We start from the raw sequence: 14,789 nt of genomic DNA on the forward strand, positions 1-14,789 counted from the left end.
TTAATCGAACATCAAACTCTCCATATGACGAAGATAGGTGTTTGATTAGAATGGGTATATTTCCCCTAGTTTCGGCCTATTCTACCGCCTTCTATAGTTGCATTTTGCCTTTCTATTTTTTTGTACAGTTTTTCACAGTCACTTTTTCAATTTTTTGTTTGTTTTTTTTTGCCTGCATTTTCTGCTATAGAATGGCACCATTATTATTTAAATTGTAAAAAAAAAACCGTAGAGACATAGTCTGGGAAATAACAAAAATTACTGCATACTTGTTTTACTTAAAATAACGGAAAAGTTAATAGAAAACACAGCCAAAGTTGACCCCTGAAAAAATACATTTTTTCAAACATTGCCAAAGTCACATAAAACAAGTAAAACTTCAAAACCTAAAGTTTTCTAAAATTTTAAGATTGCTGCTTTCCAATGCTATTTCAAGATCAAATGTTATATGAAAAACTAACTTAATCCACCTATGTGGTTGATGCCTTCCTCACTTTTTACCAACAATTGGCGATTGGGATTGGACAACATTTTTATCTAGTTTTTCTTAAGAACATCAATAAAAAGTGCATAAATATCACTTAAGTGGCCAAAACATGAGACACGGTTGCCAGATTCACAATGTTTTGTAGCTGGGTGCTGAAAAGACAGAATGCGTAACGTGATTTTCGAATGCTCCCAACTGCTCCTCACTACTACAAGTGCACTTAGCTGTAAACATAAACAAAGTAGAAGGCTTTGTTCAAGCTCAAGCGTGACATATTTTTTGCTACTGAAGTGACTTGTTTTGAAACATTTTGGATCTGTTAAATCTGAAAAATTAAGTGCTTCACGCAGTTTTTGTTCGTAGACTAAACGATGGGCGGCCAAAATATGCTTTTTTATATTTTCCACGTGACGAAAAATTGCCTCAGAAGTGGGTGGAATTTTGTGAACCAGAAGAACAACCGAATGGAAGTTCCGAGATTATGTATCTTTGTATCTTAAGATTTGTTGTCTTCGAATACCTCAAAAGTTCGAGTCATTTTTCAATCCTGACAAAATAAATTTTAGATCGATTACAATACTTGCCAGTTCTTGGTATCATTTTGCAAACAGTAAATTGGTTCCGCTTTGACAGTTCTAAATTGAGGCCACTTTGCGAACCACTATTCTGCACCCAGTTTTGTAGTCGTTAGAAAGGTATTTCGATTACCTAACCAACGATGTAAAACATGATGGTATTTGAGTCGATTTCCGATCACTTGTCTAACAGCCGGATAAATACAAAAACACATTTTTTTACATAACTTTTGCACTTCTTATCGTAACTTTTTTTAAATCAATAGGTACGTATGGGACCTCAAACCAAATCGAATGCAACTGGTTTGACCAGAATCGGTTCAGCCAGTGCTGAGAAAACTCAGTGAGAATTTTGGTCACATACACACACACATACACACACACAGACATTTGTTCAGTTTTCGATTCTGAGTCGATAGGTATACATGAAGGTGGGTCTACGAGCTTTCTGAGAAAAGTTCATTTTTAGAGCAGGATTATAGCCTTACCTCAATGAGGAAGGCAAAAAGATGTTTGGCGATTTTTTAAAATCAAATCCCGTCTAGAGGCGGGGTTTGGTTGTAGAGGGTTAAAGCTATGGCCAAGTCCCGTTTTAAATTGAATTGGCTCAAACATGGAATTCTGGCTCTGAATACGACAATTATGCCATGTAATGTACAAAAATGTGACTCTGAAGTTCAGGTTTTCACATAAAGTTCAGGAGTTCTACAAGAGCTCTTCAAGATATCTACAGCATAGCAATTTACGCCTCGGAAGGATAAAATTCCCTTCAAACCTACTCCAAGACTGGGAAGAGAGTTTTATCCTGCCTTGGTCCGAATTGCCATCCTGTAGCTATCTTGAAGAGCTCTTGTAGAACTCTTGAAACTTTGTGTTGCTTGGGTAGCTTAAAAAGCTCTAATGTGCAGTAATTTTTTGCCATTTTTTTGGCTTGTTTATTCATACAAGTTGCCTTTAAAATTGGATTGTATAAGACAAAATGATGTTATTTCTAAGTTCCTTCATAAACATCATAAGTGTTTAATTATTTTCTTTTTGGTTTCACATTTTTCCTAACTGAAAAAAAAATTATCATTCTTCGTTTTAATTATAAAGTTATGGACGAAATGTTTCATCAGCAAGCTTTGAGTGAGACTGTTAAACTTACAGTTTTGAAGGATTTTTTTAAAAACATTTCATCGAAAAACAAACTATGGCACATGTTAGGTTTACATTTGGCAAAGAAGAGTCAAACTCTGCCAATTTTTTTCCGACATGACATTAGAAATCTTACCCATGAAACGTTGAAAGTTAAAGAATACAACTTTGAGCTTTGAAATCTCGGTCTGCTGGAAGATCCACGTCAAACATATGACCGACATATTGCATCAAAGCTAACTGATGAAATATTTCTCAAGTTTGTAAAAATCGAATGCCAATGTCCATTCAGCGGTTCATAATGCACTGATCATTGGTCAGTTGAATGCCTACTTGTAGCATACTTGCAGGCGCGATCTCTAGATTCGCCTACTTCATGAATCGATTCATGAGGCTTTTGATAAATGATTAACATAATGTTCACAAAACTGAAAACGACAAGAAAATTTACATTCCATCGATTTGGAAATGTAGGAAACATGGTTTTACTACTTTTGTTTGATTATAAAACCCTCTTCTTTATGTTATAAGTTCAGTTTCAAATTGTTTTTTTTTTATGAATGCATTTATATTTGTAACGAATGGTTTTATAATTGACAAGTTATCATTGGGCTAAACTCATGTTTGTAACCATGAGAACCTGTTTTGCACTTTCAACAGATTATTTGAAAATCATATCGAGTCACACTCTGCAGGGGGTAATCTATAACCCACGTGAACACTTGTGGGGTGGCGATTACCTACAAAAAAAATAAATAGAATAATTTGCCCACGTGACGGAAGAAGGGAAGCTAAAACTTAAAAATAGTTTCCACATAGTTTATGGCTGGTCCCCAGCACAACATCTTTAATCAGATTAGGATTTGTTCAAATATTACGTCCAGAGATTTTCGGGATTTCAGACCCCCTCCCCCCTGTCAGGCACTTTTCCTATACCTTTAACATGGGCTGTCACAAACCCCAGACCCCCTCCCCTATTCATGTACGTAATTTTTGAACGAGCCCTTATCGGAACTAGGAAAGATGAAACACCGTGCGCACCCTTGATTTTATTCTGTTATATTTGGATTTCCTCTTCCAATTTTTAACTCGAAATTTTCATACTAATTTTCATCAACTCCCTTTTTGCTCATGTGTTAGAAACTATTTCATGAATGTTTGGGATTCTCGGATTAAATAGGAGGGTTGCCAGCTTACTTTCACTAAATATCGTTTATTCGTTCAGCTCTCATCTGGTACGTAAAATCTACAGTTTTGGTAAAATTTGTTCTATTGCTTAAAGATGGCTTGTGCAGCAGAGTTAGCTGGTTCTAAGGTACTTTGGCAGCACTGCTTTTTACAGCTTGACGATACGCTTGGTGATTTCAAATCCGATGGGCTTGGGGTGGTACGGGGCTGGCGCCGGAGCGGCATAAGCAACCTGCTGGGGAGCGGCCACGAGCTGGTAGGTGACTGGAGCCGGAGCTGGAGCAGCAGCCTGGTAGCTGATATGTTCAGCAGCGGGGGCGGACACCGAGTAGTGGATTGGCTCCGGAGCCGGAGCAGACGGGGCAGAAAAGCTGTAGCTGATGGGCTCGGCAGCTGGGGCAGAGTGGAAGTGGATTGGTTCCGGAGCAGGAGCCGACACGTGGTAGCTCACTGGGGCCGGGGCAGGGGCAGAAGCAGCGGCAGAGGCAAAGGAGTAGGTCACCGGAGCCGGAGCGGGAGCGGGGGCAGCGGCAAAGGTGTAAGTCACTGGAGCTGGAGCCGGAGCCGGAGCAGCTTGGTAGACGATCGGTTGAGGAGCTACAATTAAGGATAGTTTAACTTACTGCGTATTTGAACAAGTGGATGATTACAACTCATACCTGGAGCAGCAGGTTGGGCAGCGGCGTAATAAGTTGGCTGAGCGGGCTGCGAGTAGTAAACTGGCGCTGGTGGAGGAGGTCCAATCGGTTCCGGGTAGATCGGTTCAATTCCGACTTGAGGTACAAAGCCACCGAAACCGTGTCCGAGTCCGTGGCCTCCTCCAAGAAGAGCAGCCGCCTTAAGAAGCTTCAGCTTCTTCAGCTTGTGGAAAGTAGGCTCGGCGGATACCGAAGCCACCAGGACAACCAAGCACACGAACTTGAACATTTTGATACGATTAAGGCTAAACGTTTCACGACGAGGAAGATGAGCGGACTGTGCCTTGAAGAGGCGTCAGTATCCTTATATATGGAAAACTCACGCAGCCAACCGCGAATCGGACCGGTGCCGAAGAAATGGAAGTTCTCACCTTGGAGAACTTTTAGGTAGATTTTTGGAAACACGTGCGATCTTCCAGCGAAACCTGCAAAACTAGTTTGAGGAAATTTTGGATAGGGTTACCAGAGAAACTGTTGAGAAATTGTCGAAAAATCCTGAAAATTTTGGTTAAAACTGATTGTATGTTCTTGTTTGAAATTATGTACTTAAACTAGTCCAATATTTATCAAGTACTACAATTAGTGCCCCCCTTACAACCCTACGAGAAAACTCCCCGCCGGTGAGCAGAGACTCAGAGTATCGGCATAGAACTCCGCGTGCAGATGTCTCTTTTCATAAATATTCAATCAGCTCATATTGCCTACGCCAGCGGTCGCGTCAATTTTGACCAGAGCAGGTTGAGTCTATCGGCTGGACCACGCGTCAACGCGGATGGGGCGCGGTTCATCTGTTTTAGGGTGTCCGGGTCCCCTAACTCGGAGGAAGATTAATTGATGCCGCATTGCAGCGGTACTGTATGACTCAATTAGATAGGCGAACATGGTTATTGTTTGATTGGAACATCCATCTTGACTGTAATAAAAAAGAAAACAATGCATGGCGGTATTTGAACAAATTCAATTAAAAACTCGAAAAAAAACAATCATAAAATAGTTACCTGATTACCCCTGGATGAGGCCATCATCTTATAAAACATGGTAGAGTTGCCAAGTTGCATCGGATATATTTTTGACATATTTTTCTTTTGAACATTTTGTTTAGATTCAGGGAAACCTCAGTTACAGATTTAGTCGCAATTTGAAACACAGTGTTATTCGTAGTTCGACCTGAAGTTTCAGTGAAGGAGATATTAGACTATGACAAACAAACTCGCATTTTTTCGTTTTTGCAAAAAAGCAGGCCAGCTGTGAAGCGCTGGTAAAAAGTGCGAGTTTGTTTGTTTGTTAGAGTCTAATAAAGGTGGGCAAAACCGCTCTTTTTTAGGAGCCGCTCATTTTCACTCGCTCTTTAAAATGAGCCACTCTTTTGAGCGGCTCTTTCGCTCTTTTTCAAAAAAAAATTCTGAAAAGACTGTTTTAAAAATTTGTGTGATTTTTGATGTTTTTTATAAGACGTTATTAGAAATAATTTAAAAAAAGCTAAAAACGAGATGATTCGCTTTAAAATCATAGATCTAAACGTTCGAATAATTAGATTGGGAAAGCACCCAAACTTAAATCTACAGTTTTTATAGAAAATGCTATTAATTTTACAAAATTACGTTTATTTCTGCTAAAATTAATAAAATTTTATCATGAAAAAATGTACTGTGAACTCTGTTCTACATTCTTATTTAATAAAAAAGTATATAAATGCCAAAGTAAAATCAGGCGAGAGGAGTTAGGATATGGTTATTTAGTAGTTTTTGGGCAAAATTTTCCAAGTGAAGCATTTGGAATTACTCTAATTTGTACTCCGGTAATTCTATAATGTGTCTTCCGATCAGTTATGCAACGAAAAGTTTTTTATTTTGTTAGAAAATCATTTACTATTGTGGTAATTTACGTTCATCAAAAAGTTCACCTTGAACATAGTTCTGACAAATTTGACATAATTTATAATCATTGACATATTAAAATTACGTTTTCAATCCTCAATGGATGGATTGAAATTAAATTAATGATATTTATAAATTTTCAAATAGACAAAAGTTTAAAAATAATTCCATCTTTCAAAAGACCAGAGTTTCGAAAAGAACCGCGGCGCTTTTTTTGTGAGTCATGGTTCGTTCGCTCTTTTTTGTGAACCGGCTCTTTGAGCGGCTCGCTCTTTTTTTGCCCACCTCTAGAGTCTAATATCTTCTTTACAGTCAATTTTTAATGCTAAGTTTAAGTCGTACTTTCAGTCACAGTTTCAGTCGTAGTTCCTGTTGCAGTTTTAGTCACATTTATAAACGCAGTTTCAGTCACAGTCGTCGTTTAAGTTGTGATTCAGTCACAATTGTGGTATCATTTTCGGTACCACTTTTATTGTCAGCTTAAATCTCAATTTTAAACATACACCCAAAGGTAAAGTCCATGTGGAGAGTCCTTTCAAAAAGAAACGAGAGGAAAATACTATTTGGCGATAGTAAAGAACTCTCGCGCTACAACAACTACAAATCGTGGTCATTCGTTCATTAAAACAGTTCATCCCATTGAGTGGCTTATATGGACAAATTACCACCACTTAGTCACCGAACCATGGTAGCTGGTTCGGCAAAGGTGCGGTTCAATAAACCAAAGGTTTTGGGTTAGAGTCTCGAGGTATCGACAACTTTTTTTGAAGGGTGATTTTTTTGTAAAATGAACCCACGAGCAAAGTACTCTTGGTAATTTCGGGATTTATCTACCGATTTTACTACCGAACCATGCTCTTTATCCTCTCGTATACCGATGCCCAGTTCTAGGTGTCGTCCCATTTCCAAACCCAATTCTTTCTCTTATGTACAAGATAAACTGAATGTTTACATTGAGTTTTTGTCCTTTCAGTCATAGCTCAGGTTGTTACAGTTTCAGCACCCATTTTTTCAAGTCGTCCTATTCCGCCTATTGTGGTGAGAAAGTCGGTGAATCTCTGGAGCCGGTTCGTTACAATTTTAGCATAGCCCCGAAACCGGCTTTCTGAACTTGTCTCTGAAACATACGCTCAAACCAGAAACACCGGCCGTTTGACTATTCATTTTATGGTTTCGATGCCTCTGCCGGCGCAGATGGTGACGGTGACATTAGCAAGTGATGGAATCTGGGTGATCCGCCGTGTGCATGCATCTTCCGGGATCAGGTGGGCAGGTTTGGTAGTGCGTAGTGAATCGGTTCGATTGGGGGGTTGTTTACGATCTAGAAAAGGGACTGTCCTTGACCGTGAGACGGTTGACGCTTATCACTAATGGATGCAGAAAACGATCGCGATCGTGAATGAATAAATTTACCCGTGATGGCTTCGTTAAAGATATTTGTGTGGTGTTTGAATTTTTCCAGAAGTAGTATTTTCATTCACAAAACAAATTGATTCATAATGAGCCACAATACTTGAATAGGAGTTGAAAATACTTCTTGAATATTCGATAAATTAAATGCACCATGAGACAATTGAAACAATGAACAATGCTAGAGTCGGGTTATAAACCGATGCTGATCGGAAGTGACACAGCATTTGCAATCAGTTACTCGAGTAGATTAGGTTCAGTACCTTCCACCAGTGCATAATGTTCACAACATTGGTATCTTTTTTCAACTCCACATTATCGAATGATTTATCAAAGCTTAATTCAAAATTTTAAAACTCCAGAAACTCCTGATGCTGTTACTGTTCCTCGCGGCTGTCCTCGGATATCCTCAAGCACTGCCAGGCGATGAGGATGGTCAACCCCAGCATCCCCACCATCATCCACCGGAGAAAAAGGACCGCGAAGAGCTGGATTCGACTGACAACACCCCACCGGAGGTGGAACTGGTTGACACCAGCCAACAGCCGGGAAAAGAACCGGTTGTGCCGAGAATTTTCAACACCCCGCCCGAGCTGGAAGTGAACCTGCAGCCAAAATTTGGACCTATCCTACCGGAAGATGTAAAGTTGCCGCCAACGGAGGAGCTGGTGCGATCCCAGAGACAAATTTACTCCTACTACTACCCGTACTACTACTACTACCCGAGATACCGGTGGAATCCGTACTATAGCTACTACTACTGGTGGCTGTGAAGAGTGGGGGAAAGTTAGTGCACATCGCACAGATTAATAGTGAATAGTTCAAAACGGTTGTTTAGTGTTAAACACGTGCTTTCTAGTGTAGTGACTTCAACAAGAAAAGTGACGAACCCGTGAAATCGTTCGGATGTGTCATTTTGTACTAGAGTAGTCGATCATGCCAAGGAAAATTGCATAGAGAAAATAAATATATTTTTGGTATTCCAAAAAAAGTCTTTATCGATTGACGCCAATTGGGGTGAGTTGGAAATGCAGAGTGACTATAGAGAAAGATTTGTGTACCTCCCTTAAAAGTAAAATTCATAAATCTTTCCAGAGATCTCCAGAAAAGGTCCAAAAAGTGATAATTCTTTACTTCTCATTATCAGAGGAGTAGAATCCAGAAGCGAAACGATCACAAGTGTTGTTAATTCAAACCATGGATTGAAATCTCGAGCTCTAGCACAGAGCCGCATTCAAAAGTGAATTTTTATTTAAAAAATGTCAACCTAGATTTGATGTAAAAGTTACCTTTGTTTCCTCCTTGATAAAATTTCCGTCCGAGAGTCATATGGATGATGCTGCAGGAATAAGTTGTCTCTGTACATTTACTGTGTGTTTCGCTCAGTACTTGTACAGAGCCAAATCAGAAGGCTAAAAGAATTGATCACACACACATATTTCCTCAAATGGCCCTTCGTTGACTTAGTTTTCCGTCCTTTTTATCTTCTTCTATGTCTCTTAGTCGACCTATCCACCTGAAATTTCATCATCTTTCTTCTAAAATTTGTGTCAGCTTTCACCGAAAAAGTCCGATTAAAATTAAATTAACATAAAATTTGTAGAAAACTTTGGTTTCAACCAAAACTTACGAAACTTTACAAAATATTGCAAACTTTTTTGTAATGCATCTCAAGTCAGGAAGAATGTTTATTAATAGAGATCTTTGTTTTCATTTTATATGTGAAATTTTTAAGAGAAATATTTGCAAAAACCCAAGCGTATGATTGTTTCGATTTTAAATTCGATTGTTCGAATGAGACTTTGAATAAACTCTTTGTCATTAAATTCAGAGACTTGATACTATTTGAAAAGAAAGGACGAAATTTAAGAAAAAAAAACTCAATTGCTTTATTTTGAACATTAAAAAAAAGTTCAATTTTTGCCTAAATAAAACGATAAGGAAAAAATCATGATCCTTTTATCAATATTTTTCTTTCTCAAATTTTATTTACGCAAAATGTATTTTTATAATTAAGGCAGGATTATAAACAAAAACTAGCGTTAGTGAATTTTCACGATTTCGCGGGCAGCGTGAATTCGTGAAATTTGAAAATTTCCGTGAAATTTATCAATTTTCTCAAATCATTGCTTAGGAATAACAACATAATAAATATTTCATCAATGAAGACTTTTAAAGTAAATTTTATTAGTTTTCAATTGAAAAACCATTTTAAGAATTGTTAGCAAAACATACTTTAGCATAAAATTGTTACATGTTTTACTGAGAAGTGAATGCTGCGAATAATGTTAACATAAATCAATCAAAGTAAAAAATATATTCTCGGAATCATAAAGTTATCACAAGGATGATATCATCAATCATTTGATTGCAGTTACCAAAAAGTTTTTTTTTAACAAATTTTAACTTTTATACCCACATTTATTAAAATTGACTTAACAAGTATTTTGTGATAAGTTTTTGAAAGATTCATTTTTAATAATCAATTAAAAGCAAACATTCATATAAAAGTAACATTCAATAGAAACAGTCATCTTTCCTTAAGTCAATGTACCATTGACCGGAGGAGCAAACAATAAGAATAGAATGAAACAAAATGAATTCCATTAGAGTAGAGAAAAATATTGAAAAAATAGATTGTTTATAACAATTTCATTAATAGTTTATCAGTTTTTTTACCTAAATTTTGTGATATTTTCATTTGCTGTAATAACAATTTTAAATTGCATAATTTTAAATGAAATTAGAAGATTCAAGCTTGGTTCATTCAAGACTAAATGATTAGTATTTTTGATCTGTGCAATCACCTTATTTCAGATTTTTGCTAAGTTCTGTTTAATTTTTAACGATATTTGATTATTTGGGTGGATGATTTCCGTGGAAGTTAAAAAACACCACTTTTTTGTTTTCTGTTCTGAGTTTGAATGAAAATTTGAAGATTTCGTTACAGATTACATTATTTCTGCATCTTGATTTTTATTTTAGTTTTTGAAAAGTGAGAATACGTTTGCCCTACATTTCAAAATGAATATATAGCCCATCCATAAACCACGTGGACACTTTTTTATGAAATTAAGAAAAAAAAAATTGTGTCAAATTCAAATTTTGTGAAGAATTTTTATTAGCTTATTGAACAATAATTTGTAAGGAAGCAAAATAGCAGTTTCTGTTATTTTTACATAAGATTTTCACGGTTATTTTAACATTTTTCAATTTCCGTGAAATTTGGTGTTTTGAAATTTGCATTTTTTGAGCGTGAAAAATCACTAAGCTTAAATAACCCAAGTTTAATTTTTATTGATAAAAATCATCATTTTGTATTCATTTATGAACAAATATTAGTTTTCAATTAATATTGAATTTTTGAGCCTCATGGAAAAAAGACGACAAATTTAGCCTAAAGCTTCGTTTAGACGATGCTTCGATTATCCGAAAGATAACGTGGAACTTCGGATAATCGAATCATGAACAATAAAATCGTATTTGTTATTTGACCATACAATCCGAGTTTTTTTGTAATGGTCTATTAGATTACCAAATGCATTTTCTCAATCTTTTATCACCGCCATCTTGGATTTAAAAATTCTGAAACACTTTAGAGCAGTTTTGTAGGGGTCATAGACAAATTACAATCCAATCAAAAATAATAACAATCAATGTTTAAGTCAGAACGTATCACCGAAATTATTAAAAAGGCTTAGCAGGATCGATCTATAAGGAATTGTTACTGATCTGAAACCATCCAACCCATCGTCACCACAAAACTGAAATCAGCATGAAAATGTCATCTTGCCGATTCTGGGTGGTCCTCCAAACTGCCACACAACAAGAATGGCTTTGTCACATGGGTCGGCTTTTCAAAAGCGTGTTAATTACTCGCAGCTCTACATATGGAGCGAGCTGAATGCTTGAAACATTTTTAAATTCAAATTTGAACCTCGAAGACTAGAGGAGATATCTCGAGATGCGTTGAACTCAAAATATCTCGCCTTTAAGATAGATTTCTGATCAACATGGCTGATTGGTACGCCTCTGACTTAATTAATTTCCTGAGTGTTGACCTACCATGGTCAAACTTAAGCTAGCAGAGGGGTGAAACCTGATAAGAGATGAATAATTTGGATCAATGTTGGAGATGTTTAAAAAAAGATGAATAAACTTTGTACGAGTATATATTTCTCATTCGTATTGTATTTTTATGAGTTAGTTTGTACAAATGACAAATCAGCTACGGTTACATAACAAACGATGCTGACTTAAGAGCAGTTTCTAATCCCTGAAGAGTTGGTAGTGTGGCGTAGAAAGTGAACACTTCTAATGACTTAAATTATCCGACTCCTAGTTGTCGTCACATGGTGGCTGAACTGAAGCGGCGATGGGCTGCGGGGCTGGAGCCGGTGCCGAGTAGCTGTATCCGCTGGACACGGCCTGGCTGGAGTACGCAACCGGAGCCGGCGCTCGGACGGATTGCACAGGCGACAGGTAACCGATGACCTGCAGGTTTCCGGTGTACCCGGAAGCGACCGGGGTGTCGGCTTGGTAGGAAACTTGGACGGGAGCCGGAGCTGGAGCTACGTAGTTGGTGTAAGTAGGCACCGGAGCTGGAGCGGCATAGCTGGCGTAGGTGGGTACCGGTGCTGGGACTGGAGCCGGGGCAGCATAGCTGGCGTAGGTGGGAACCGGTGCTGGGACTGGAGCAGGGGCAGCCACGTAGTTGGCACTGAATCCTCCGTACGCTGGAGCCGGTGCACCGTATTCCACCGAGGTACTTCCGCCGAACTTGCTAGCTAGTCCATCGAATCCTCCGGAGCCTCCCTTTTGCGACAGAAGCAGCAGTCCTCCCAAACCCAGTCCCTTCAGAAGCACTGCAATGGAACACGTGGTTTACTAAACGAACAACATACACTCAGAATCGTTCTGTCTTACGTAATTTCTTCGCTAGAAATACAGTTTCCGCTCCTTCCAAGTCTTGTTCACCGGCAGATTCTACACTGCTGCTTGCCGCGGCAGTGTCTTCACAGATAACGACTGTCGCCGCCAGCAAAACTAGACAACACACTTTGAAGAAAGCCATTTTTCTGACACTATCTAAGACACTAAGGCACCTTTCCCGTTCAGGATCCTGAATGATCGTAAGATCTACCACACTCGGTATGAATGAATGGCCAAAAATCACTTCATTTGTAGCTTTTTATACGAGGGTTCTTGCCGGAGGATTTTCTGTTTCCAGCTCTTTCGCTCATTTCAAGAAGAAAAGAGCGCACATCTTTTTATTACATGAATTCTAATTGTTTGGTCATATACACATCCACATAAAAATTCACACCATTGCAAGCCAAAACTAAAGACCGGGTCTACACGCACGAAGAAGACACCATCACGCAGAGTGAGGATAAGTGCGAACTAGTATTGGCACAACAGGGCTGGTCCGATCCGTCAAACACCGGGCTAAGAAGTGGTGAGATGGCCACACCATGCGGAGTTTGCCCCATGCTGGACACTTGAGCGCCGAGCGTGGAGTATCCCGAAGTTGAAATCCATCGATTACTGTTTGTGTCATTTGTTTGCGCTGTGGTCAAACAAAACATTGAAAGGGGGTACTAAACTAGTGTGAGAGGGTACTTACTAGGGTGGTTCGATGTCCAGAACATCATTTTTTTTCGGGCCCTCTAGTCACCCATAAAAAAATCGATAACGGGAATCGTTTTCGAGAACATTGACTTCACAATATCGGAAATCACTTCTCGATAAGTGTAAGCCACATTTGAAACTCAGTGCAGATTAACTGCGGCGAATCAACCCAATCTGGGATTGTGAGCGTGTTTGGTTATCAGATTAAAATATACTTTCTGATAAAGGGCTATTCTATCTGTCAAATCGGAGGTCATTTTACTCTCGAACGTTTGTTTTGGGTGCATGATGTTAACAAAAACTTTAACAAGGATATATAGCATGTTCAAAACGGGTGTGTTGTGCCGAAATCATATTACAATATCATTTAAATACTGTAAAAATTGCTCATTTATTTCGCAAAAAATACGACCAAAACAATATTAGCAAAACATTCAGCCTTTAAATTTAAAATTGTGTTTCGGATAAGCTATGAACACGCTCTTCTTTTGTCAGATGCCATTTTGTAAATTAGTAAATTTTTAAACATGTTCTTAACTTCACTTTTTGCGATTTTTCTTTGTAAAGTGAAGGTCTCCCTACACATTGATAACTCTGTAGGAAAAGCTTCACTGATATTGTTACATAAGGATTGATGACAAATTATTTGTAAATTGAAAATGTGTAATAATACCGTAACAAATGTGTAAATTCATTTTCTGTGTCATTTCAGTAATTCCTCCTTACCTGAGGTAGAATTCCACCCAAAAAAAGAAAAACTTGTTTTGTATTGTGTGTAGTAGGGTGGTCCAAATCCGGGCTTTCTCGGGGCGACCCCCTGAAATCCAAGATTAACCCATCACTGGGCTAAATTCCGAATTTGTGCTCAATCTGATCACAGGAACCCCTCCCTCTAATCGCTTGAAGTTTGTATGGGAAAATCGTCAAATGTATGGAGAAAAGCACCAGTTTCAGTTTTCAACTGTAGTGGGCGCAATAGTCATCCGTTTCTTTTCATTTCTCTGATGTAGAACCTTTATTAAATTTAGAACAGCTTTCCCATAGACACAATATTTTTCGATTTTTTTGCAAAACGGTATTAGCCTCCGAAAATGAAAACGGTATTAGCCTCTGAAAATGATTTCCGCGCGGAGAACTTCGAAGAGGAGTTCCCGTGATTTCCGCGCGGAGAACTTCGAGAGAGGAGTTCCCGTGGTCAGAATGAGCTCAAATTTGAAATTTAGCTTAGTGCCTGGTCAATCTTGATTTCAAGAGGCAATCTTTGGAAATGCATTTTAAGCAAGTTTCAAAAATATTACGGGGAGTAGGGGTATAATAAGCCCGCCCGTGTGGATCAATCGGATCGCGCACTGGACTCACAATCCAGAGGTTGCCGGTTCGAATCTCACGGCGGGTGCTCTAAAATAATTTGTGTAAATATGATTATTCGGCGCCGTCGCTCCGTGCCATACTTTCATACACTTTGGAGCCCAGGGTGGCGAAGTCCTTGTAGATAAAAAGGAAGACACTAGTGGTTGGTACTAGCAATGGTGGCCGACAGCTATAAAGTCAACTTCATTTTTTTAGGGGTATAATCAACTGCTCCCAAATTAAAAAAAATGTAAGGGACTAAAATGAAATTGATAAATGTTTCTGTTAAAAAACATGGAATCTAAAAAAACAGAGCTGGAACCACCCTAGTGTTACTAGGTGTACGTGTCTCGCACGCAGCATCTCGCAGCCTTAGTTGCTAAGGAGTGGTTCGTGGATGATTGGCTTAGAATAGAGCTACTTTCTTGAGATACAT

At 38.5% G+C, this 14,789-nt stretch overlaps 3 protein-coding genes across 3 annotated transcripts; 1 reads left to right on the plus strand and 2 right to left on the minus strand.

Moving 5' to 3' along the window:
- Positions 1–3,391: 3,391 nt before the first annotated feature.
- On the minus strand, positions 3,392–4,509 carry LOC119769422 (skin secretory protein xP2-like). The gene is made up of 2 exons (XM_038261816.1): positions 4,047–4,509; positions 3,392–3,984 (listed from the first exon to the last, which is right to left on the minus strand). The coding sequence occupies exons 1-2, from the start codon at positions 4,312–4,314 to the stop codon at positions 3,536–3,538; spliced, it is 717 nt and encodes a 238-aa protein (XP_038117744.1). The 5' UTR covers positions 4,315–4,509; the 3' UTR covers positions 3,392–3,535.
- A 2,996-nt stretch (positions 4,510–7,505) lies between these two features.
- On the plus strand, positions 7,506–8,363 carry LOC119769423. Its single transcript, XM_038261817.1, has 2 exons — positions 7,506–7,666; positions 7,735–8,363. Exons 1-2 carry the CDS (start codon positions 7,652–7,654, stop codon positions 8,143–8,145), a joined length of 426 nt encoding a protein of 141 aa, XP_038117745.1. The 5' UTR covers positions 7,506–7,651; the 3' UTR covers positions 8,146–8,363.
- Positions 8,364–11,547: 3,184 nt separating this feature from the next.
- On the minus strand, positions 11,548–13,049 carry LOC6038394 (skin secretory protein xP2). The gene is made up of 2 exons (XM_001848149.2): positions 12,299–13,049; positions 11,548–12,237 (listed from the first exon to the last, which is right to left on the minus strand). The coding sequence occupies exons 1-2, from the start codon at positions 12,444–12,446 to the stop codon at positions 11,711–11,713; spliced, it is 675 nt and encodes a 224-aa protein (XP_001848201.2). The 5' UTR covers positions 12,447–13,049; the 3' UTR covers positions 11,548–11,710.
- Positions 13,050–14,789: the final 1,740 nt, after the last annotated feature.

The sequence above is a fragment of the Culex quinquefasciatus genome, chromosome 3 (genome assembly GCF_015732765.1).
Source record: "Culex quinquefasciatus strain JHB chromosome 3, VPISU_Cqui_1.0_pri_paternal, whole genome shotgun sequence".
Taxonomy (NCBI): domain Eukaryota; kingdom Metazoa; phylum Arthropoda; class Insecta; order Diptera; family Culicidae; genus Culex; species Culex quinquefasciatus.